Source organism: Phocoena sinus, chromosome 5, assembly GCF_008692025.1.
Source record: "Phocoena sinus isolate mPhoSin1 chromosome 5, mPhoSin1.pri, whole genome shotgun sequence".
Lineage (NCBI taxonomy): Eukaryota > Metazoa > Chordata > Mammalia > Artiodactyla > Phocoenidae > Phocoena > Phocoena sinus.
The window spans coordinates 36,804,648-36,826,883 of NC_045767.1; the positions used below are offsets into that span (position 1 = coordinate 36,804,648).

Genomic DNA, 22,236 nt, shown 5'->3' on the forward strand with positions numbered 1-22,236 from the left:
CTAAGAAACGTTCCCTGATTTGCAGGTGTGGACGGAAGCTGTGGAGGTGAGGAGGGTTGCAGCTCAGGGGGCAGAGCAGGTGAGAGCCCACCTTCTCACTCCCGGGCCCTGCTCCTCCCTTACTGTGGCCGGTTCTCTCTCCCTCTCTGTCGGACATCTACATCTGATTCCACCCCCCCACGAGGACTCTGGGCTCTGGCCTTGCACTTCTGGTCAGGAGCTCCCACTGACGGCCAGTGGCCTTCCTTGAATTTCATTTAGCACATGGAAGGCAGAAGACAGGAAGTCCCTCTTCTCCCCTCTCTAGTCAGCAAACCCACCTGCACATCACGCCTTCTGTCCGTCTGTCTTCCTGCCACAGGGAAGTGGTGTCTACCCCCTCTGCATCCCACCCCTCCACCCCTCTCCAGGGCCTCCACCATTCTCTCCTCCTCGTTAGTTTTTCCAGCTGGTGTACCATTCGAATCAGCAAACACATTTGCTTGAGTAGCTCCAACTTTTCAGCCCTCTCTCGATCCCCCTCAGGCACTGCCTCTTGTCTCAGTTTCTGCAAAACTTCTCAAGGGTTAGCGTGCCCTCCCCCAGTAGATCGTAAGCTCCTTGAAGGCAGGAATGCTGCCACCTGGCTACTCTCTATCCCAGCACCTGCCGCAGGGCCTGGGGCCAAGGAGCCCTGTGAAATGAACATCCTTCCAGATACTGAGCCCATGTTCTTTCTGGTGCGTGTGTGTACTGTGGGTGGGGAGGGGTGTTCATCATCATCTAATTCTGAATCAGAGTCCCTTGGGGAAGGTGAGGACAAAATATGCCACACTCATATTTCATGCTGTTTTCCTGTAATGACCGTTGATTAGGTCAGCGTCATCGAATTTTAGGGGAAGGAAGAGACCCATCCAGCATCGCTAGCCCTGACGTCTGGATCACGTGCGGCAGACGTGAGAGATTTAGAACGACAAGGGGTGTCTCAGAAATGTGGGTCCAACCTCTTTACTGTGCAGATGTGTGACTTTACGTAAATGAAAGGACTCATGGGAGGTGCCCGCAAGCGTCCTGGCATATCTTGACGTGGGTCTGCTGCCAGCCGCAGATCTGCGCCACCTCCCGTGGGTGCCGGCCATGGACTCTGTCTGCCGTGGTCTGCAATACACGGGGTGCCTTGCCTTTTCTTATGGCTCAAGTGAGAAGGCAGCCAAGGGGAAGCCGAGCATACGCACCGGTCACGCAGGGCAAGGCCAGCCTCCGGTCCCAGCCGCTCACTGAGGCTGGGAGGCTTTAAACATGTCTTTCGCCCAATGATAAGCCTCAGTCTTCCCACCCGAATGATGGAAAGAAAAATCATCCTTTCAGTGCAAGGGCTGTGGTGAGAGCCCAGTGAGACGAGGCAGGCAAAGCCCTCCTGCAGACGTAGAAGGGCAACGCTCACGTCACTTCTTACTATGGCTATTTGCACACCTGCAAATTGCACACCTGCACCTTGTCATCACCGTCAGTACAAGGAGTAAACCACTGCTTACTCAAGTCAGACGGATTTTAGCTGCATTGCTCAGCTGTCAGGGCCAACACCACCAACCCTCAGGTCTCCGCAGAGGCGGCCAGAGGCAGGGAGCGTCCATGTCTCTCCCTGGGAGAGGGGCTTCGGTTTGAATCCTGCGTCAGCCACTGACCGGCTGGGCGGGGCGGCTCTGAGTGAAACCGCGTCCCTCTCAGAGCTGCTGCAAGGACGGAGCCAGGGCTCAGAACGGTGCGACACGGGGCCAGGCAGCAGGCACAAGTCCTCACTGCTCCACGGGGGAGGCCTTCCCTCTTACGGGTGAGGAAAAGGAGGCTCTGGGAGCCAGGTCAGCCCTGCGAGGCCAGAAGCCCCTGGGCAGGCCCCGGCTGCTGCTCTGCCCACAATCCTGCCTCTTGTCCGCCCCTGCCCCCCACCCCAGCCCGAAGTCTCCTGTGCCTCGGGCTCCCTGGGGCTGGGGTGGCCTCGCACCTTGAAGTCATCCCTGTCCTTGGCCCGGCTTTTGGAGGCCATGTTCCGCGCGTGGCCCAGCAGCGTCTGCCCGATGGCCCGCTCTGTGTACTGCTGTAGGAGCTGCCCGACTTCCTGGGCCTCGGCCAGGAGCTGCTGCCGAAGCTGCAGCCGTGTCTGTTGCGTCTCCTCCTCCAGCCGGCCAGCCTCCTCCAGGACGCGCGCCTCCTGAAAAGGACGGGCGGGGAGAGGTTGGAGCCCCACTGCTGCCCTGCACAGATGCTCCGGTCAGAGCCAGGACCAGGATGTACGGTCGGCCCTGCCCGGGGTCCCAGGAAGGTTAGAGAAGGGATGGAGAAGGGGTGGAAAGTGGGGACCTCTATACGCACTTGATGAGCCTGGGTATACTGAAGATCCCCCAAGGCATTTATTGAGCACCAACCACGTGCCCAGTGCCATCTGTGGCTTCACACATATACAAGCACTTCCTCATTCATCCCAACACCGTGAGGCCTGAACACTAGCAGTGATGAGGACACAGAGGCTCAGAGAGGCTAAGTAACTTTCTATAAGTCCCCCAGCAGAGCGGGTTCTAAAGTTACGTCTGAGTCCGCGAGTAGTCTGGGACATCGTGGAGGCCAACACGAGGCCTATGGGGATTCCTTTCCCTGAAGGAATAAGAGTTGGAGAAGGAGGTGGGGGAATCAGAGGTAGGGCAGTAAGTCCTGCCTCCTTCCCACCAAGCCCTCCTGGGCCGAGCAAAAGAGACTGTGAGCTTGTCCCTCACGAAGGGGTCAGAAAACATCAGCTGCTCCTATAGCTCAGTGGCTACAGGAGACTTGGAGTCAGCTTGCATGGGTTTAAATCCCAGTCCCACAATTTACAAAGTCTTTCTATTGATTTGTTAAAACCTTAAAACAGACTACAGAGCCCTTTTCTCCCAACGCCCGATGACGACTGTACCTATCCGTGCTCTGATTTCACGTGCGTTTTTAGTATAGTTATAATGTACACCAGAAACTTTGGGCATACTGGGTGCACCACTACAGTGGGGGCTGCCATTGTCCTGACCCCACAACGATGCTGGGGCAGGATTGGGGTTTTGCCTAAACTGGGCTGGAACCTGGAAGCTGAGGAAGCAGCACTCCTGTCTACGGGGCAGGGGGCTGACGCACACAGTCTTACCAAGGCTCTGAGAAGCTGCCACTGATGCTCGTCCAGACACTGGGAGGAGTCCTGCTCCAGGGCGTGCTGTTCGCGCAACTCCTGGAGAAGGCTCTTCTTCCCTGACAGTCTCATCTGGGTCAGGGTGGTGATGGCGCTGCTGCGGAGAGCCAGCCTCCGGAGAGCTGAGCGTAAGAGCAGGTCATGCCCCTGCAGGATGCACTGCGTGGACCTTTGGAGAAAGTGGGTGCTGGGCTGAGGGGTCAATATTCTTGGCTCCACTGAGTGTGACTGGTTAATGTTATGTGACAGCTTGACTGGGCCATGGGGTGCCTGGACATGTGATCAAACATCATTCTGAGAACTTCTGTGAGTGTGTTTCTGTATGAGGTTAACATTTGAATTGGTAGACTGTGTAAAGCAGACTGTCCTCCCTAATGTGGGTGGGCCTCATCCAATCAGTTGAAGGTCTGAAGAGAGGAAAAAGCTGACTTACCCATGAGTAAGAGGGAACTCCTCCTGCCTGAAGGCCTTGAGTGGGATATAGGTTTCTCGTTTTGGACTCAAACTGAAACACTGGCTTTTCCTGGGTCTTGAGACTGCTTCCTTCAGACCGGCTCTTACACCATTAGCCCTCCTGGTTCTTAGGCCTTTGGACTTGGACTGAAACTACATATTGGTTCTCCTGAGTCTCCAGCTTGTCAGCTGCAGGTCTTGGGACATCTCAGCTTCTCTCTGTGTATCTATATCTGTATCTATAGGTTCTGTTTCTCTGGAGAATCCTAATACACTGACCCACCAAGAAATGCCCCCAATAGTCATGCCCCACAGGGAGCCTTCACAGAGGTAGTAGGTTGGAATTATCCCATCCCCTGCTGCGCATCCCCTTAGACGTGGTGCTGACCTGGGTTATGTTCAGCCAACTGTTCTTTTACTAATCTTTTTAACTTTATCACGTTCTGCCCCAAGTTTCAGGTGCATATATGCAGCTGCCTTCAGTACATATCCACTCAAATTTCTTACATAATCGCTCTCGAAATTAACACATCCAAAACTGAAATCATGAGCTATTTTTGAGTTCCTATCCCAATGAGGCAAGTAGAAAACCTTGGTCTACCCAGCAGTCTCGACATTTGGCTTTATAACTTGAGGTATTTTCTGACAGCCTGAGAAGTTGAACGAGGCACTGTCAGTCAGTTTACCAAGGAGAAGAGACCTGGCAAACACTCCAGGCTTCCAGCCTGGGGCCCTCATCCTAAGAATAAGGAATCATCCCTTGTAAAGACCTAATTTTGAATCAGCTAAATTCACAAATGGAGTGGTTGATTTGTCACTTTCTGAAATCCCTGCCAGAAGTAAGATAAATCCTCTCTGCAGGAAGATCCCATCATTCAAAGTCTCAAATTATCTCTACAATTTTTAATAACACTGTCCAGCATTCAGTAAAAATAACCAGACTTGCAAACAGATAAGAAGTGACCAAAAATAAAGAGAAAAAATGGATAATAGAAACATACCCACAAGATATTGGACATTAGAATAATCAGCTATGATGAACATGTTTAGGAAATTAAATGATAAGATGAACTTTAGCAGATAACTGGAAACTATGACAAAAATAAAATGGAAATTTTAGAACTGAAAACATAGTAACCAACATTAAGAATTCAGTACATGGGTTTAACAGCAGATAAGACACAGCTGAAGAGAGCATGAACTGGAAGATAGTTCAAAATAAGTGTCTAGACTGAACCACAGGGAACAAAAATACAGAATAGCTTCTAAGAGGCAAAGGACGTAAGGTGAGAATCATCTAATAAATGTGTAACTGCAGCCCCAGGAAAAATAGGGACAGAATAGGCAGAAGGAATATTTAAAGAGATAGCGGCTCAGAATTTTCAAAAACTGATGGAATATAGCAAATCACAGGTTCAAGAAGCACTACAGATTTATTTAAAACAAGCAAACAAGAGATTCACAAAAAAGCACATCCATGTTTAGGCATATTATAATAAACTGATGAAAACCAAAGAACAAAAGAAAATCTTAAAAGCAACCAGAAACAATTGAAATCAGAAGACAAAATATTACCTTTAAAAGTATTTTTAAAAAAACAACCAGACTAGGATTCTATACCCAATGAAAACATTCCTCAAAAATGAAGATGAGATAGACATTTTCAGACAAACAAAACCTAAGAGAATTTGTCACCAGCAAATCTAAAATGATGAGAACCTTCATGCCAAAGAAAATACTCCTAGATGGAAACTTAATGATACAGGAAACAATCAAGAGCAACGGAAAGGGTAAATCTAAATGAATACTCACTGCAGAAACCAAAACTAGTATCTCATGGGGTTGAAAATATATAGACATGTAAAATATCCAGTAAGTCATGTGCCCACATCAATTCTGACTCCGAGCTTTCATCCGCGGCACTCTGCTATCACTCTATTTCACATTTATATTCTCAATGTGGTCTCAAGGTCACACTGTAAGGGAGGCCGGGGTACAGTTAACCTTACAGATGAGGACACTGAGGTTAGCATGGAGTATCACACAGGACACAGGCCTCCACCCTCCGGAAAGCTGTACTCACTCTTCACTGAGGCCGCCAAGTTGGCCCAAGACTCGGTGGATGATGCTGTCCTGGTCATCCCGCAGGTGTGTCTGCAGCACAGTGGACAGTGTGTGCTCCTCCAGCCACACCTAAACCCCAGGACAGAGGGACAGGGGTCAACTCAAGTTCATTTCATCCATCATTGCTTTGTTGGATCATACCTTTAGTTTCTAATTTTTTTTAAATCCCTTTCTTAAGGGATTTTTTAAAAAATCCCCCCTCCATCCACACCTAAACCCCAGGACAGAGGGACAGGGGTCAACTCAAGTTCATTTCATCCATCATTGCTTTGTTGGATCATATTTTTTGTTTCTTATTTTTTAAAAATCCCTTTCTCCCTTGATTTAATTAAAATTTTCTCTTATATTTTCGGCTAAAGTTTAAAAATGTTTTCTATTTGCATGTACATCTTAAGGCATTTAATACGTATATTCTGTGGCATGAGGAAGGGCTCTAATTTTCTCTGGATAAATTGATACTAATTGTCCTAGCACCATTTATTAGATAATTTATCTTTTTATGATGGGCCTGTCATGCCACCTTGTCTGATGTAGTTTCCATATATATATGAATTTCATTCCAGGCTTCTTCTTTTATTCCGTGGATCTGTCTGTTTATTTCTATATAAATACCTCACTGCTTTAATTCCTGTAGTTTATAGGAAGACTTCATAGCTGCTAGGGCAAGTCTTCCATATTCTTTTGTACAAAACTGTTTTAACTATGCTTGGTTGCTTTTTTTTTTTTTTTGCGGTACGTGGGCCTCTCACTGTTGTGGCCTCTCCCGTTGCGGAGCACAGGCTCCGGACATGCAGGCTCAGCGGCCATGGCCCACGGGCTCAGCCGCTCCGCGGCATGTGGGATCTTCCCGGACCGGGGCACGAATCCGCGTCCCCTGCATCGGCAGGCGGACTCTAGACCACTGCGCCACCAGGGAAGTTGCTTTTCTTTACATATGAATTTTAGGTTGCTTTTCTTTACATATGAATTTTAGGATCAGTTTATCAAGTTTGGGAAAACAGCTTTTTTTAGATTTTCTTCTAATTGGATTGAATTTACAGATTAATTTGTAGAGAATCACTGTTTTTCCAAAATTGAGTTGTCCTATCCAAAAACAAGGCCTTTCTCTCAATCCTTGCTTTATCCTTTCAACAACATTTTATAAACTTCTCCGTTAAGCTCTTATAAACATTGGTCAGATTTATTTTTAGGCACCCTGTAGCTTATATACTGAAGGGGATCTTTTAGGCTCCCTGTAGCTTTTATTCTGAAGGGGATCTTTATGTTATTACTGTTCTCCTCTACTGCTTTGAAAGTTACCTATTCTGTTTCTATTTCTTCAGTGGTTTAAAATTTTTAATGTACATTCCCACCTCCAGAAATCTTAAGTTAATCAACATTTCTTTTACCTTAGAATTCATGACAGTCAGCACTTCTGAAAATTTCTTATCTGTTATCACTTTGAATTTTCTCTCTCCTTCATTCTCTCCTTCTAGGATTCTTAGAAGACTAAGGAAGTCCCTCCAGGACTTTCTTATTCTGTTCCCATGTCTCCTAACCTCTCATATCTTCCATCTCTTTAGCTCTCTGTGTCATATTCTGGACCACTTTCTCACCTTTATCTCCTAGTTTACACACTGTGTCTTCAACCATAATCTGATCTGCTGTTTAACTCATCCATTAAATTTCTGTTTTCATGACTGTAATTTTCATTCATAAACTACGGGTTTTTTATCTGTCATCTTTTTACATCATGTCTTGTTTTTATGCTAGTAATTCCTCCTGTTATTGTTTTAAACATACTTCCTTTAGAAGCGCTCTCTAACAGTCCCTTCACCTGAATTCCTCGGCGCTCGTTGTGGTCTAAACTTGGTGCTTACTGTACATGCTGGCTCTCACTTATGGTGGATTGTTGCTTGTGTGTTTTGTAACTTTGGATGTTAGCTCATCTTCAGTGTGGCTTTATCTGTGAAAATCCTGTGAGGTCCAAGGCCACACAGCTTTTTGGTGGAGCAGAGGCTCAAGTCTAAGTCTGTCTGTCCCCAAAGCTCAAATCTTTTCTAGCCGCATCTGCTCCTCCCTGACTATCTCGCATCACAGGGAGAAACGTGCACCTAGAAACATGCAGCTGGACTGTGTTACACCAAGGGCTCAGTCACTAAGGTGAGACTCTTACTTTCCCACACATGTAGCTCTTTTCTGGAGATGGCCATGCTGTATGCAGAACAGGGACAAAGCACAGAGTCTGGGTGTGAGTAAGCAGCCCAGACTTCAGTTCTCTGGGCCTTGAGATTCATAGCACATACTTAATCTCACAAAATCACACTGTGTGACTCAGAACTTTTCCTTTAAGTCAGTCTCTGACTCCTCTTGTGAGGGGTCTACAATAACCTGTCAAAGAGCTTGGGAAACCAGAACATTCTAGAAAATTCTACACAGTGTAGATTCTCTAAAAGGTAAATTAACATCGTCACTAAGAACATGGGGGTCTTTGGTGTGCGTTTTGAGAAGGCAGATAAAACTAGCAACGGGATCCAAAGCCGATCAAGAGGACGGAGATCATAGGATCAGATGGTGCCTGCAATGGTCACACCACCCTCTTCAACGTTATCGAACGCAGGTTCATGAATGTTTAAATTCCGACGCAAAAAGCTGCTTCCGTGGGCTAGAGCACTGACCCTGTTCATTGCTACCAGGTTATTCTGTGGTTTCCCATATGTTTACTCTTTGTTTCAAATTTTCATTTACTAAGGAGAGAAAGGGAAAAGGAACCAATAGGCAGTGCATGCCCGGTACATGCTCCTATAAAAGGGGTGGGTTTAGAGGTAGGGCCGGTGGAAAAGTCAACACCTAAGGCAGACACTGGAGTGCTGGGGGGAGGGAGGCACTGCAGTTTTAAAAGCACGGTCAGAGGAGGCCTCAAGGTGAAGGTGGCTTCAGGATAAAGACCTGAAGAGGACGAGTGAGGCAGGAGCGCCCAGGGAGCTGGAGGGACACAAGGATGCCAGGGAGTCTGGAATGGGGTGAGAGGGGGAGACACGGAGGGGGTCAGAGGGTAACCAGGTCCTGACAGGCAGGACTGTGTAGGACATGGTGAGGACTCTGGCTTTTCCGCTGCATGAAATGAGAAGGGGGTTTAGAGCTGAGAAATGACACGATGTGACACAGTGTCTTTTATCAAATCTAATGTGCCGGTAATTACGAGATGCAGTTATTTGAGGTGCCGCACAGAGAGGAAACCACTGGTAATTACACTAAGATGCACCTCAATTTCAGAGATGTTAAAATGGTATTAAAATCTGCATCTTAAAAATGAGCGGTGGCTTCCCTGGTGGCGCAGTGGTTGGGAGTCTGCCTGCCGATGCAGGGGACGCGGGTTCGTGCCCCGGTCCGGGAGCATCCCGCATGCCGTGGAGCGGCTGGGCCCGTGAGCCATGGCCGCTGAGCCTGCGCGTCCGGAGCCTGTGCTCCGCAGCGGGGGAGGCCACGGCAGTGAGAGGCCCGCGTACCGCAAAAAAAAAAAAAAAAAAAAAATGAGTGGTATATGATACACTCCCTCTGGAGCAGTGACTGGCCAAGATGGCAGAATAGGAAGACCCTGAGCTCACCTCCTCCCATGGCGCATCAAAATGACTATTTACAGAGCAACTATTGATGAGAAACACCTGAAAAAAACACCAGAAAAGAAATTACACCTAGAGGTATAAAGAAGAGGCCACAAGGAGATGGGTAGGAGGGACAGAGTCACGGTAAAGTCAAGTTCCATAATTCCAGGTGGGTGACCCACAAACAGGAGAATAATTCCAACTGCAGTGGTTCTCCCAAAGGAGTAAGGGGTCCGAGGCCCATCAGGCTCCCCAGCCCAGGGGTCCTGCATTGGGAAGATGAACCCCGAGAGCATTTGGCTTTGAAGGCCAGTGGGGCTTATGTTTTCGGGAGAGCCAGAGGACCATGGGAAATAGAGAGCCATCCTTAAAGGGTACGCACAAAATCTCACAAGGTCCAGGACCCAGGGCAGAAGTAGTAATTTGAAAGAAGGCTGGGTCAGACCCACCTGCTGATCTTGGAGAGCCTCCCAGGAGGCAGGAGGCAATTGGCGCTCCCCCTGGGGGCATAGATGCCGGCAGCAGCCATTTCGGGGAGCTCATTCTAGCACAAGGACACTGGTGCTGGTAAGCGCCCTTTCGGAAGCCTCCCTCTGGTTCATTAGCGCAGGGATCCAGCCTACCCACCAGCCTGTCGGCACCAGTACTGGGACACCTCAAGCCAAGCAGCTCACCAGGCAGGGACACAGCCCTACCCACCAGTAGGCCAACGGCCTTAGGACCCCTGAGAGCCTTCAGCTGGCCCAGGACCCTACCCTGCCCACCAGTGGTCCAACATCAACTCTAGGACCCCCAGGACCCTGCAGCCAGAGGTCCCGGGACCTGGCTCCGCCCACCGGTGGGCCAGCACTAGCCCCAAGACCAGACTCACCTTCCAGTGGTCTTAGTAAGATTTTTTTGGATATGTCTCCTCAGGCAAAGGAAACAAAAGCAAAAATAAACAAACGGGACTAAATCAAACTGAAAAGATTTTGCACAGTGAAGGAAACTATCAACAAAACGGAAAGGCTGCCTATTGAACGGGAGAAGATATTTACAAATGATACATCCTATAAGGGGTTCATATCCAAAATATACAAAGAACTCATACAACTCAACATCAAAAACACAAACAACCCCATTAAAAATTGGGCAGAGGATCTGAATAGACGTTTTCCCAAAGAAGACATACAGATGGCCAACAGGCACATGAAAAGATGTTCAACATCACCAGTCGTCAGGGACATGCAAATCAGAACCACAATAAGGTATCATCTTATGTCTGTCAGAATGCTATTACCAAAAAGACAACAAATAAGTTTTGACGAGGATGTGAAGAAAAGGGAACCCTTATATACTGTTCGTGGGAATGTAAATTGGTGCAGCCAATATGGAAGACAGTATGGAAATTCCTCAAAATATTAAAAACAGAACTACCATATAAGGCAGCAATCCCACTCCTGGGTGTTTATTCGAATTAAATTAAAACACTAATTAGAAAAGATATCCACACCTCTATGTTCATTGCAGCATTATTTATAATAGTCAAGATATGGGAGCAAACTCGTGCCCGTTGATAGATGAATGGATAAAGAAGATGTGGTATATACAATGGAATACTACCCAGCCATAAAAAAGAATGAAATCTTGCCATTTGTGACAATATGGACAGACCTAGAGGCTATTATGCTAAGTGAAGTAAGTCAGACAGAGAAACACAAATACTGTATGATTTCACTTTTATGTGGATTTTTAAAAACAAAACAAATGAACAAACGTAACAAAAGAGAGAGTCACAGACACAGAGAACAAACAGGTGCTTGCCAGAGGGGAGGGGGTGGGGGGGAGGAGAGAAATAGGTGAGGGAGGTTAAGAGACACAAACTTCAGTTACAAAGTAAATGAGTCAGGGGTATGAAATGTGGGTAATACAGTCAATAATTATTTAATATCTTTGTATGGTGACATGTCATAACTAGACATATCATGGTGATAATTTTGAAATATACAGACATTGAATCACTGTTTTGTGTAACAGGAACGAACGTAGTGTTGAGGTCGTTTATACTTCAAAAACGAACAAGAAACAAACAAACCCATAGAAAAAGAGATCAGATTTGTGGTTACTGGAGGAGGAGGAGGAGGAATTGGATAAAAATAGTCAAAAGGTATAAACTTCCACTTGTAAGATAAATAAGTACCAGGGATGTAATGTACAACATGGCAAGTATAATGAACACTGCTCTATGTTCTGTATGAAAATTGCTAAGACAGTAAATCCTCACACCACAAGGAAAAAATATTTTTTTCTATTTCTTTGATTTTGTATCTATAGGAGATGATGGGTGTCCACTAAACCTACTGTGGTCATCATTTCATGATGTATGGAAGTCAAATCATTATGCTGTATACCTTAAACTTACACGGTGCTGTAATGTCAATTACATCTTGATAAAAATGGAAGAGAAAAAAATTTTTTTAATAAAATGGAAGAGAAAAAAATTTCTTTTAATAAAATGCAAGAGAAAAAAAAGTTTTAAGTGAAAGTATCACTCTGGTTGGAGGTTGAGAATAGACCACAAGGGGCCGTGGGTTCAGGGAGACCAGAGGGCTTGCTCTCAGCAGACTGGGGAGAAGCCCACAAACCTGCATTAGAACAGATCACATTTTGAGAACCACCATTCTACAACCTGTTCCAATTGTGTGACTGACAAACTCCACAACACTTAACAACTTCTCTGAGTAACAGGATATGAAATCACCAAGGCCTTTTGGATAGAAAATAAGTGGAAAATGCATTTCATAGTCTGGGTGTGTGTTAGATTTTCCTTGAACAGTTTTGTTGGCCTTTTCATCTCATGACTAAATATTCATCTTGACCACAGAAAGTTCATCTCATTTTTATCATCAACAAGGAAATATGGCAAGTGGGAGAGAATATGGATCTCTAAATATCTTGTGGTAATTTAAGGCAATTAAACAATCAATCAGTAAATTAATTTTGACATCCAAACTTTGAGAAAACAGACTTGGGTCATACTTATTTAATCAGTTGATGAGGTCATTAACTTCTGCTTGCTTCTTGCATGCAGAACTCCTCTTGAAATACTTCTGCACAAGCAAAGGAATATTCACACGCATGTATATGCTCACAAAGTAAATAAAAAATAAAAACCAGAAGCTATGCATTGTCTGACATCTGCGTAAAGTAACTTAAGACTCATAACTAGAGGTTTTTAGATGAATCATGGCTGTTTGCCTAATAATTTATCAGAAATGAAGTTCTAGATTTTTTCAATGTCAGTCATTAAGCAACTGAACAGATACTGCGTGAAGGGTCTTAACCTGCATTATCTCGCAGCAACCCTGCTGGGTATTTTGATCCCTATTTTTCACATGAAAGCTGAGGTTCAGAGAAATTTAGCGAGCTGTGCAAAAGCAGAGTTGTGGGAAATCTGCCAGGTGACCGGCAAGAGTCACCCAGCCCATTAACGGGGTTGCTCTGGTTCAAACCCAGGCATTCAGCTTCCAACATTAGAAGCCTGTCTTCAGACCACAACTGTCTCTAAAAGGCCTGATCCCCATTTGGGAGCTGACATCAGAGGCACATCAGACTTATCTGGTGATCTTTCCAAACTGCTGAGGCCCAGGTTTCTCCCCTCTTTCCCCGGAGATGGTAAATTATATGGTCTGGGGCCCAGGATTGGTAAGAATCAGAGGAATTCAGCTTCATTTACCCTCGGTGACCCTGTGATAATTTCCAAAGCTGCATTATTGTTGCTGGAAATGCAGCCAAGTTTTCCTGAGCATTTGCTATATCCCAGCTACTGGGCTTTGATTAAGGAAGTGAAATATGAAAAGCAGGGTTGCTGTCCTCCAGGAGCCTACAGCCATATCGAGGAGACTGCAAGGTACCAGTGACAGGACAACACAATGCAGCTGATGGTGGATTGAAATTAATTAGAAGGAGGTCTAATAAATTGGACAGGCAGGAAACTAGGCCCTATGCTCGTCCCTGGCTGGAAATGGCCCCGTGATGCTTCCCTTTATTTATTGGTATTTTGGACAGCTCCCGTTAGTTGCTTTAGAAAACCTCTATTGGTTGCATCAGTTGAGCGCTCTTTTGTACCTAACTGAACACTCAATGTAAAAAGACAGAGTGTTTCTCATAACAAGCACCTTGGGGTAGGCAGTCCAGGGCTGGGACAGTCCGCCTTTCTGCCCCACCCTCCTGAATCCTGTCTCTAAGTCAAAGGAAGGCCAGCATACCTCCAGTCCTCCTGTACCTGCTCTGGGCACGAAGAACAGGGAACACTGAAGAGGAGGATGTCTCCTAGCAACACTTGGCCTCTGTATTAGGGAACAGAAGCCTTGTGCAGGTACCGTACTTTCTCTCATAGGCTAGAACTGCACGCGGCCACTTCTAGACGCTGGGATATTGAGCATGTTACTTTTATAGCCTCTAGCATGCAGGAGAAAGCAAGAGAGAAAGGAAATGTGGGCATTTTCATTTAGAAATTTGAGGGCTTCCCTGGTGGCGCCGATGCAGGGGACATGGGTTCGTGTCCCGGTCCGGGAGGATCCCACATGCCGCTGAGCGGCTGCGCCCGTGAGCCATGGCTGCTGAGCCTGCGCGTCCGGAGCCTGTGCTCCGCAACGGGAGAGGCCACAACAGTGAGAGGCCCGCGTACCGCAAAAAAAAAAAAAAAAACTTAATTCTTTAAAAATAAAATTGAGGTATATTAGTTTACATAGCTATTGTAACACATGGCTACAAACGCTGTGGCCTCAAATGACACAAATTTAGTATCTTACATTTCTGGAGGTCAGAAGTCTGAAATGAAAGGAACAGGGCAGTGTTCCTTCTGGAGACTCTGGGGGGAGTCTGTTCCTTGCCTCTTCCAGCTTCTCGAGGCCTCTCGCATTCCTTGGCCGATGCGCACATCACTCTAGCCTCTGCTTAGGTCCTCACATCTCCTCTGACTCTGAGCCTCCTCCTTCCCTTTTAAAAGGACCCTTGTGATCACACTGGGCCACTCAGATAATCCAGAATAATCTTTACATCCCCAGATCCTTAATTTGATTGCACGCCATCAGGCCCCTTTGCCCTGTTAGGTAACATATTCACAGGTTCTGGGGATGAGGATGTGGGGACATTATTCTGTCTACCACATATATACATGGTTTTAATAATGAAATAGACTTTCATTGAGAAACAGGAGTCCCGTGTGTGCAGCTCCTCCCCCCAAGCAGTCCACTCCCTTGGAGAACCGCTCTCTGTCGTTTATTTCTATTATTCTAAAGAAGGCTTTGCTGCCCTTGTTGTATTAACCGAAGGCATCATCTACTGACCTCCTATCCTGGGAGAGGAGGGCTCTTGCCGTCTTCTCCCCCTCTCCCCAGTGTGAAAGGTTGGCAACCAGAATCTTGGTAAAGCATCTAGCATAGGCACTAGGGGATGCTCAGAGATGGAAATCCCTCGTTATTCTTCAGAAGTTTAAAAAAAAAGGCAGACTCCAGACCCAGTTTTACAAAATGCTGCACCTGCTTTTCTTGCTCCAGGAGATCTTGGAAGAGTTTCCACTGCTGACTCCGGAAGCGATCCAACTTCTCCAGCTGCTGGGCCGCGTTCTCCTGGGCCTCCTGCCTCAGGTATTCACACTCTGCCTGGGAGAGGTCAGTCACACAGGGGAGCGTCTGGAGGAACAGGACGTCCACAAACTTCTGGAACGTTTCCATGGTGCTGCGATACAGCTCCTGAAGCCGAGAGCCACACGACGGAGCTATGTGTCAGGCTCTCACCCAGGGCAGGGCCGAGTGTTTCACGCGGGACACAGAGGAAATCCAGCGAAGGGAGCTCTCAAATCACACACAGGCGCGTGCATGCACACACATGCACACAAACACACTCAGTCTTGGGAAACGCCCACTGCCTTCCAGCCCTCTCACCCTCACCCTGTCAAGTGCCAGACCTGCGCTTTTGACCCAATGAGCCCTTAACCACTGGCGTTTCCTCTAAACCTCCATCCAGATTATTTTCACGACCCCTCACTTGTCTCCCTGCCTCCCTCCACCCTCCACACTTAGGCGAGTTATTTGCACAAGCATAGATCCTTCAATTCCAGCTCAAATTACCTGGAAGACCTCTCTTCCCATCGCAATCAGACCTGCCTAGCAGGGCTTCAGGGGCTGCCTCATTTCTCACCATTCTGTTACCTCCATCCCACCTCCCCCACTCCATTCTCTTTCTAAAACTCTTTTTAATTGTGAAAAACAAAAAACTGTAGATAATAATACATTAAACATCTCTGAATCCACCACTCAGTTTTCCTTTTCGTTTCAGACTAAAAACACTAAACCTTACAGGTTAAGTTGGAATCCTTTAAGTTCGCTCTGCAATTCTTTTCCCCTCCCTCCCAGTGTCCTCAGAGATAGCCATCCCCATGAATTCAGCATCTCTGTCTCCAATTTAGATTTCTATACTTTCACTATATATGATGCCCATAAATGTGGCTTTTGGTGTGTGTGTTACTTCACATAAATGGCATTTCGTTGCATGTTTCATTATATGGATGCTTTTTAAAGCCTCTCCCCTTCTCCCCATCTCCAGGCACTTTCACATCTGAAATGGACTCCTCTTCACCCTGCAAAACCCCTGCAAAATAATCCCTTCGCTGTGAAGCCTTGCCTGGGCCACTCAGACTAACATGGACATTTCTCACCCTGGGCTCCTGCAGCTCTTTGGTTAGCCCCACCAGGGCATCAAAACTATAGTTTATCTGTCATCCCTCCTGGACCACAACTGCCTAAGAGCAGAGGCTGCAACATACTCAGATCTGCACCCACGTCTCACACCCTCCTAGACTAAGCACCTGACTGCAGTTTCTGAATGCATCACACACCAACATGATGCAGAATGCCCATTTCCCCTTCTCCATCTAGGAACTCCCCTCACATGTTCCAAACTCAATTTGAGGTCTCCTCTTCTGGGAAGGCCTCCCAACCACAGGGTTGTTTTTGTTTTGTTTTGTTTTTTTAACATCTTTATTGGAGTATAATTGCTTTACAATGGTGTGTTAGTTTCTGCTTTATAACAAAGTGAATCAGTTATACATATACCTATAACCCCATATCTCCTCCCTCTTGCGTCTCCCTCCCACTCACCCCCCCATCCCACCCCTCTAGGTGGTCACAAAGCACGGAGCTGATCTCCCTGTGCTATGCGGCTGCTTCCCACTAGCTATCTCTTTTACATTAGGTAGTATATATAAGTCCATGCCACTCTCTCACTTCATCCCAGCTTACCCTTCCCCCTCCCTGTGTCCTCAAGTCCATTCTCTACATCTGCATCTTTATTCCTGTCCTGCCCCTACATTCTTCAGAAACTTTTTTTTTTTTTTTTAGATTCCATATATATGCCGACCACAGGGTTTTTTACGAATAAAGTCTTATTACTTTAGCATCTATAGGGCCTAGAAAAGCACCCGGCAAATATCAGGTAATAATAATTGTTAATAATTATGAATTCTTACCATGTGCCAGAGAGTGTCATAAACACTTTTCTTGTATAATCCCATTCATCCTTCTAATAGTCCAATGAAGATGTTATTATAATTACCATTAATTTACAGATGAGGAAACTAAGACCCAGAGAAGATAAGTAACTGGACATTTGTAGAGGCTGGGTCCTGGCTGTTGGACTATTGGACTCATGCTCTTAACCTGTATGCTACAAGGATAATTGGTTATTTTTGGAAAAAAAATTCTCAGCACCTCCTCTGGTGTACTGAAGTCATACTTGGTGTGCTCAATGAATATAAGTTAAATTTAACTCAAATCAGTGTTAACGAAACCCAGTGAATGCCGTGTTTTAAAAAGTTCATGGCCAAGCTGAACTTTGTTTGTAATAAAGTGACCATGAGAGGGGCACAAGGGACCCACACCTTTTTAAAAGATTTAGAGATCCTACTTCTGAGAGTGGCCAACCAGGTAATTTGAACCAATTTCTCCCTGCAGAAGATGAATTTTTTTAAAAAGCTGGACAAAATGTTTATTAAATCATCATAAAAGTCCGAAAGAGCTAACAAGGTAGTGAAGAGTGTGGTGCCCAAGGTCGGGAGAAGATGCAGTCAGAGAAGTGCGCCCAGCCCCTGGGCTGTGTTTACATAAGGGGTGTAGGTCAATCCAGGGGAGATGGCTGCACAGCTGATGGACCTCGGACAGCCTCAAGCAGTCAAAGGGACAGAAGGTGGAGTTCACAGCTCATATGGGTTGGGGCCTCGTAAACCAATCCACACCTAGGGCTGGAACCCAAAAAGCAGCACCAGAGATACATGATTGAAATGGAAGGAAACCAGATCTGACTGGTTTAAACAGATGGCAACCTGGAGTCTGGTCATGTGGGTGACCCAGCATATTTCAAGTCCAGACCTCGAATTAACATGACTCTGGATCATCAGAGGCCCAGTCATTGGGCAGAAGCAAAGGAAAATCCTCTCTGCGGGAGGAGAGCATCACTGCATGCTTGAAAATATTTTTACCAATATATGTACAAATCTGAGACAAGGCATATGAGGAAAAAATAAACAGGTACACAAGGAGATAAGAATATGACCAAAGACCTACACAAACAACAGACATGAAAAACAAACCCACGGGTAGTCCAGAGAGTGTAATTAGAAGACAAGGACTTTAAAGGATTGATGCTTACCGTGCTCATGATGTTAAAAGCCACTCTTAAACCTTAAAGCAAAGAGCTAGAAATTATAAAAAGTAACATTACTTAGTTTAAAAAAAAGTCAGAACTTCTAGAATTGACAAACACTGCTCAATAATATGAACCCAACGTATAGGTTTCATTGCAGTTTAGATGCAGCTGGAGAGAGAATTAGTACTGGAAGAAAGATCAGGAGAAAATCCAGAACAAAGTAAAGAGAGACTAAGGGATGGAAAATACGGAGGAGAAGATAAAGGCTAAAAGATACAGTGAGAAAGTCCAAAATGTTTAATTGGAGTCCCCGAAGGAAAGAAGGGAGAGTCCAGGCAGTAGTCATATTTGAAGTGATAATGGCTGAGAAATCTTTCAAAACTGATGAAAGAAATTTACAGATGAGGAAACTGAGGCTTTATCTGTACATGTAAAAGAGAGGTTAATTGGATGCACCCATGATCTAACCATGACGCTCTTAGGTAATTCTTTTTAACAAAGAATGGATGAGAGAATAAGCAGCACCTAATAAACACAGGGTCACTTTTTGTGACATTAATGGTAGATAAAGGGCTTCCCTGGTGGTGCAGTGGTTAAGAATCTGCCTGCCAATGCAGGGGACACGAGTTCAATCCCTGGCCCTGGAGGATCCCGCATACTGCAGAGCAACTAAGCCCACGTGCTATAAATACCGAGCCTGTGCTCTAGAGCCCGCGTGCCACAACTACTGAAGCCTGCGCACCTAGAGCCCGTGCTCCGCAGCAAGAGAAGCCACCACAATGAGAAGCCCGCGCACCGCAACGAAGAGTAGTCCCCGCTCACCACAACTAGAGAAAGCCCGCGCACAGCAATGAAGACCCAACACAGCCAAAAATAAAAACAAATAAATTTAAAAAAAAGGAGACGAAATAGTTATGAAAAAAAGCTCTTCTAGAGAGAAAGGGGGTCAGCTCATAGCACCGAAAGGTTTAATTCACCAGAAAGATGTAAAGGTTCTAAATTTGTATGCACTTAATGGCATTACCCAAATTGATGCAATTTGTCACATTAACAAAATAAAGCTGAAAAGCATCATGGTGATTATGTGAATAAATGAAGAAAAAAGTACTCCACAAAATTTAATTTCCATGCAGAAGAAACACTCTTAGCAAAATAGGAAATGGAAGGAAACTTCCTCAATCTGAAAAAAGAAAAAAACGATAGCAAACATTATACCTGAGGGTAGAAACTACAAAGGTCCTGATTTTATGTAAATGGAATCATATAGCATGTTAGGTTTGTGTATCTCAACTTTATATGTCCTTGTGAGATTCCTCTGTGTTGTCGTGTGTAGCAGTAGTTCATTCTTCCTCACTGGTCTGTAGTATTTCACTGTATAAGTACACCACCATTTATCCATTCTACTGTTGAGGGACATTTGTGTGGCCTCTTATTTTAGACTATCACACATTCTGCTGATATGAACTTTCTTGTGGATGCTGTTTGATACACATGTGCGCTTGTTTCTCTTGGGCATATGCCAAGGAGCGGAATTGTCGGGCTGTGTGTATGTGTAGCTTCAGTCCATATCCTCCATAACTAGTAGCCACCAATTTGATTAACATTTTGAATTTATAGATCAACTTGGTGAGGATGAACATCTTTACAATATCAAATCTTCCAATCCAGAAACATGGTATATCTTTACATTTATTTAGGTCTTATTAATTTTTCTTAATATTGTTTTGTGAGCAGGGAGTGGATTGGGATTGGGAGGAGGTGTGAGGAGGCTTCAGAGGTCCTGGTCATGATCTCTTTCTTGATCTGGATGGGGGTTACATAGATGGGTGTTTTTAATAGTCATTTGTTAATCCATAAGGTTATGTGTTACATAGATGGGTGTTTTTAATAGTCATTTGTTAATCCATAAGGTTATGTGTTATCCATTTATTTGTGTCTATTACATTTCACAATAAAAATGGTTTAATAATATGGGAGTGATTTACATTTTCTTCCAGCCTCTGGAAATCCCAATTTTCTGCTAGGAGACAGATTTTAAAAATTGATTCTCCTATGTTGGAATCTATCCTTCCATAGCAGCAGTTGGGGATACTAAGACACACCTTTTTCTTTTTTGTTTATGATTGTCAAACTGCAAAAATACACTGTTTGCAAATTCAAGAAAGGTGACCTTTGTAAAAGCTACATGGTCCATTAGTCGAGGCTCTTTCTAATAAAAAATGTGCTGGATTCTGCCTGCTCCCTGGACAGAGACACATCTGCGTCATCGCACGTGCTCTGATAGGCCATAAAACACATGGCTTCCCACTTAACGCTGACACGTTTCGTTTGGGAGATGATGATTTATTCTGTGCCTGAAATAGAACAGGAATTAATCCGTGTTCTTCTCTCTTAGCGTGTGTGAGGGGTCGGACAGCAGGGGACGCTGGTCAGGGGAGAGGCTGGCCCTGGGCCTCAGCCCTGCACTTTTCCTCAAATAGAAGCACAAAGAACCCAAGCTACGGCAGCATTTCACCCTGACTCGTCCTTCACTCGGGTTTCCGCCTCTGCAGCCTGACCCAGAGGATCCAGTGTCCTCTCCAGTCTTCTTGCAGAGAAAGGACTGGGGCAGGGGAAGGGCACATATTCTGAAACCTTTGAAAAGGAGTCTCAGTTTTCGTACCTGCAAAAGGAATAAGATGCGAGCTACATCTGTAAAGACAGCACCTGCCTTGAGGGCTGATTGTCAGGGATTAGATACAGCACACAGCACAGAGCAAACGCTTCATAAACGCCAGCTATTCTCATTCCAGAGGGGTTGGGAAAGTTAGCGTGTGGCTCTCAATAAATGTTACCTGTTGCTATTTCTTTTCCCGGAACAGAGCATTTTGGAGAAAAGGCAGTGTGTGTTTCCATTTGCTTGCAGGGTGGGGAGGAGAGAGGGAAGGGAAGGGGGCGTTCCCAGCAGAGGCGGGCATGTGCCCTTGGGAGAAAGCCAGGTGGGCCAATGGGTGGAAGCACAGGATGTGTGGAAGCAGAGGAGCAGCAGGGGGTCAGCCTTCCGGGGGGCAGGGAGCTCAATGCCATGCAGAGGAGTCAAGACCTGGCAGCCTGCACCCGTGAAGGAGCTCACACAAGGCACGGATGTGGCCAGGTCTGAAGATGAGGGTGAGTGCTGACTGAGGGAATAAAACATGTACTTCCAGGATCCCACGGACATGGCCCGGCTCCCTGTGAGTTTCCGGTTCATCACAGGAACCAGAAATATTCCTCTGCAGGGACCACACCCTGACAGTTTTGAAGATGCACAGTTAACTACTTCAGAGTGAGGTGTGCACAGGATCCTGGGACAGAGCAGTGCTAAGAGCACAGGTGAAACTGGGTCTCTTAAAAACGGGAAGGGGAAGCTGGGATGAAGTGAGAGAGTGGCATGGACTTATATATAAGTCCATAGATAGCTAGTGGGAAGCAGCCGCATAGCACAGGGAGATCAGCTCGGTGCTTTGTGACCACCTAGAGGGGTGGGATAGGGAGGGAGCGAGGGAGACGCAAGAGAGAGGAGATATGGGGATATATGTATATGTATAGCTGATTCACTTTGTTATAGAGCAGAAACTAACACACCATTGTAAAGCAATTATACTCCAATAAAGATGTTAAAAAACCCACAAAACTGGAAGTAGGTTGGATCAAGGGTCAGGAGTCTGGGAACCCACCTGCACTGGGTCACTTGCCAGCAGTGTGACAAGGGGCGACTCTCTTCCTCTCTGGGGCTTCACCCAACAGAGGAGGAAAATGATACCTGCTTCCTGAGGACATGCGACACAGGAGACGTGTGCATGGATGGGCACAGTGGCTCCAGATCTTCCTCTCCCCCAGAGCCATGCCCTTTGCCACATAACCTTGCATGCCTTCCCACAGGGAGTGGGAAGCGCCTCCCCAACCCTTTAATTTCGGGTCAGTCATGTGACTTGCGTTGGTCAACAGAATGAGGTGGAGGTGAAATGGGCTAGTTTGGAGGCTAGACCCCTGTCATCGCTATGAGGAGAACATTCCCAGGCCAGCCCACTGGTCCTAGGAAGAGTAGAGACAGTTGTGTGCGTGGCCAAGTTGTGTTAGTCACGCTTAGATCAGCCAACCACCAGCTGATGCACAGACCCTGGGGATAAATCACTGTCATTTTCAGCAACAGGGTTTTGAGGTATCTTGTTGCACAGCATTACT

General features: G+C 46.0%; 1 protein-coding gene across 7 annotated transcripts in view; it reads right to left on the reverse strand.

Moving 5' to 3' along the window:
• EVC (EvC ciliary complex subunit 1) overlaps positions 1–22,236 on the reverse strand; it is a 90,944-nt gene that overhangs the window by 10,910 nt on the left and 57,798 nt on the right. For 6 of the 7 annotated variants that reach the window (XM_032632637.1, XM_032632633.1, XM_032632636.1 and 3 more), the window contains 4 exons: positions 14,871–15,083; positions 5,724–5,833; positions 3,146–3,356; positions 1,982–2,188 (listed from right to left, as the gene is read on the reverse strand). In XM_032632637.1, the coding sequence (XP_032488528.1) occupies positions 1,982–2,188; positions 3,146–3,356; positions 5,724–5,833; positions 14,871–15,083 (741 nt within the window). The remainder of the gene's footprint in view (positions 1–1,981; positions 2,189–3,145; positions 3,357–5,723; positions 5,834–14,870; positions 15,084–22,236) is intronic. The other variant, XM_032632638.1, reaches the window with a different exon arrangement.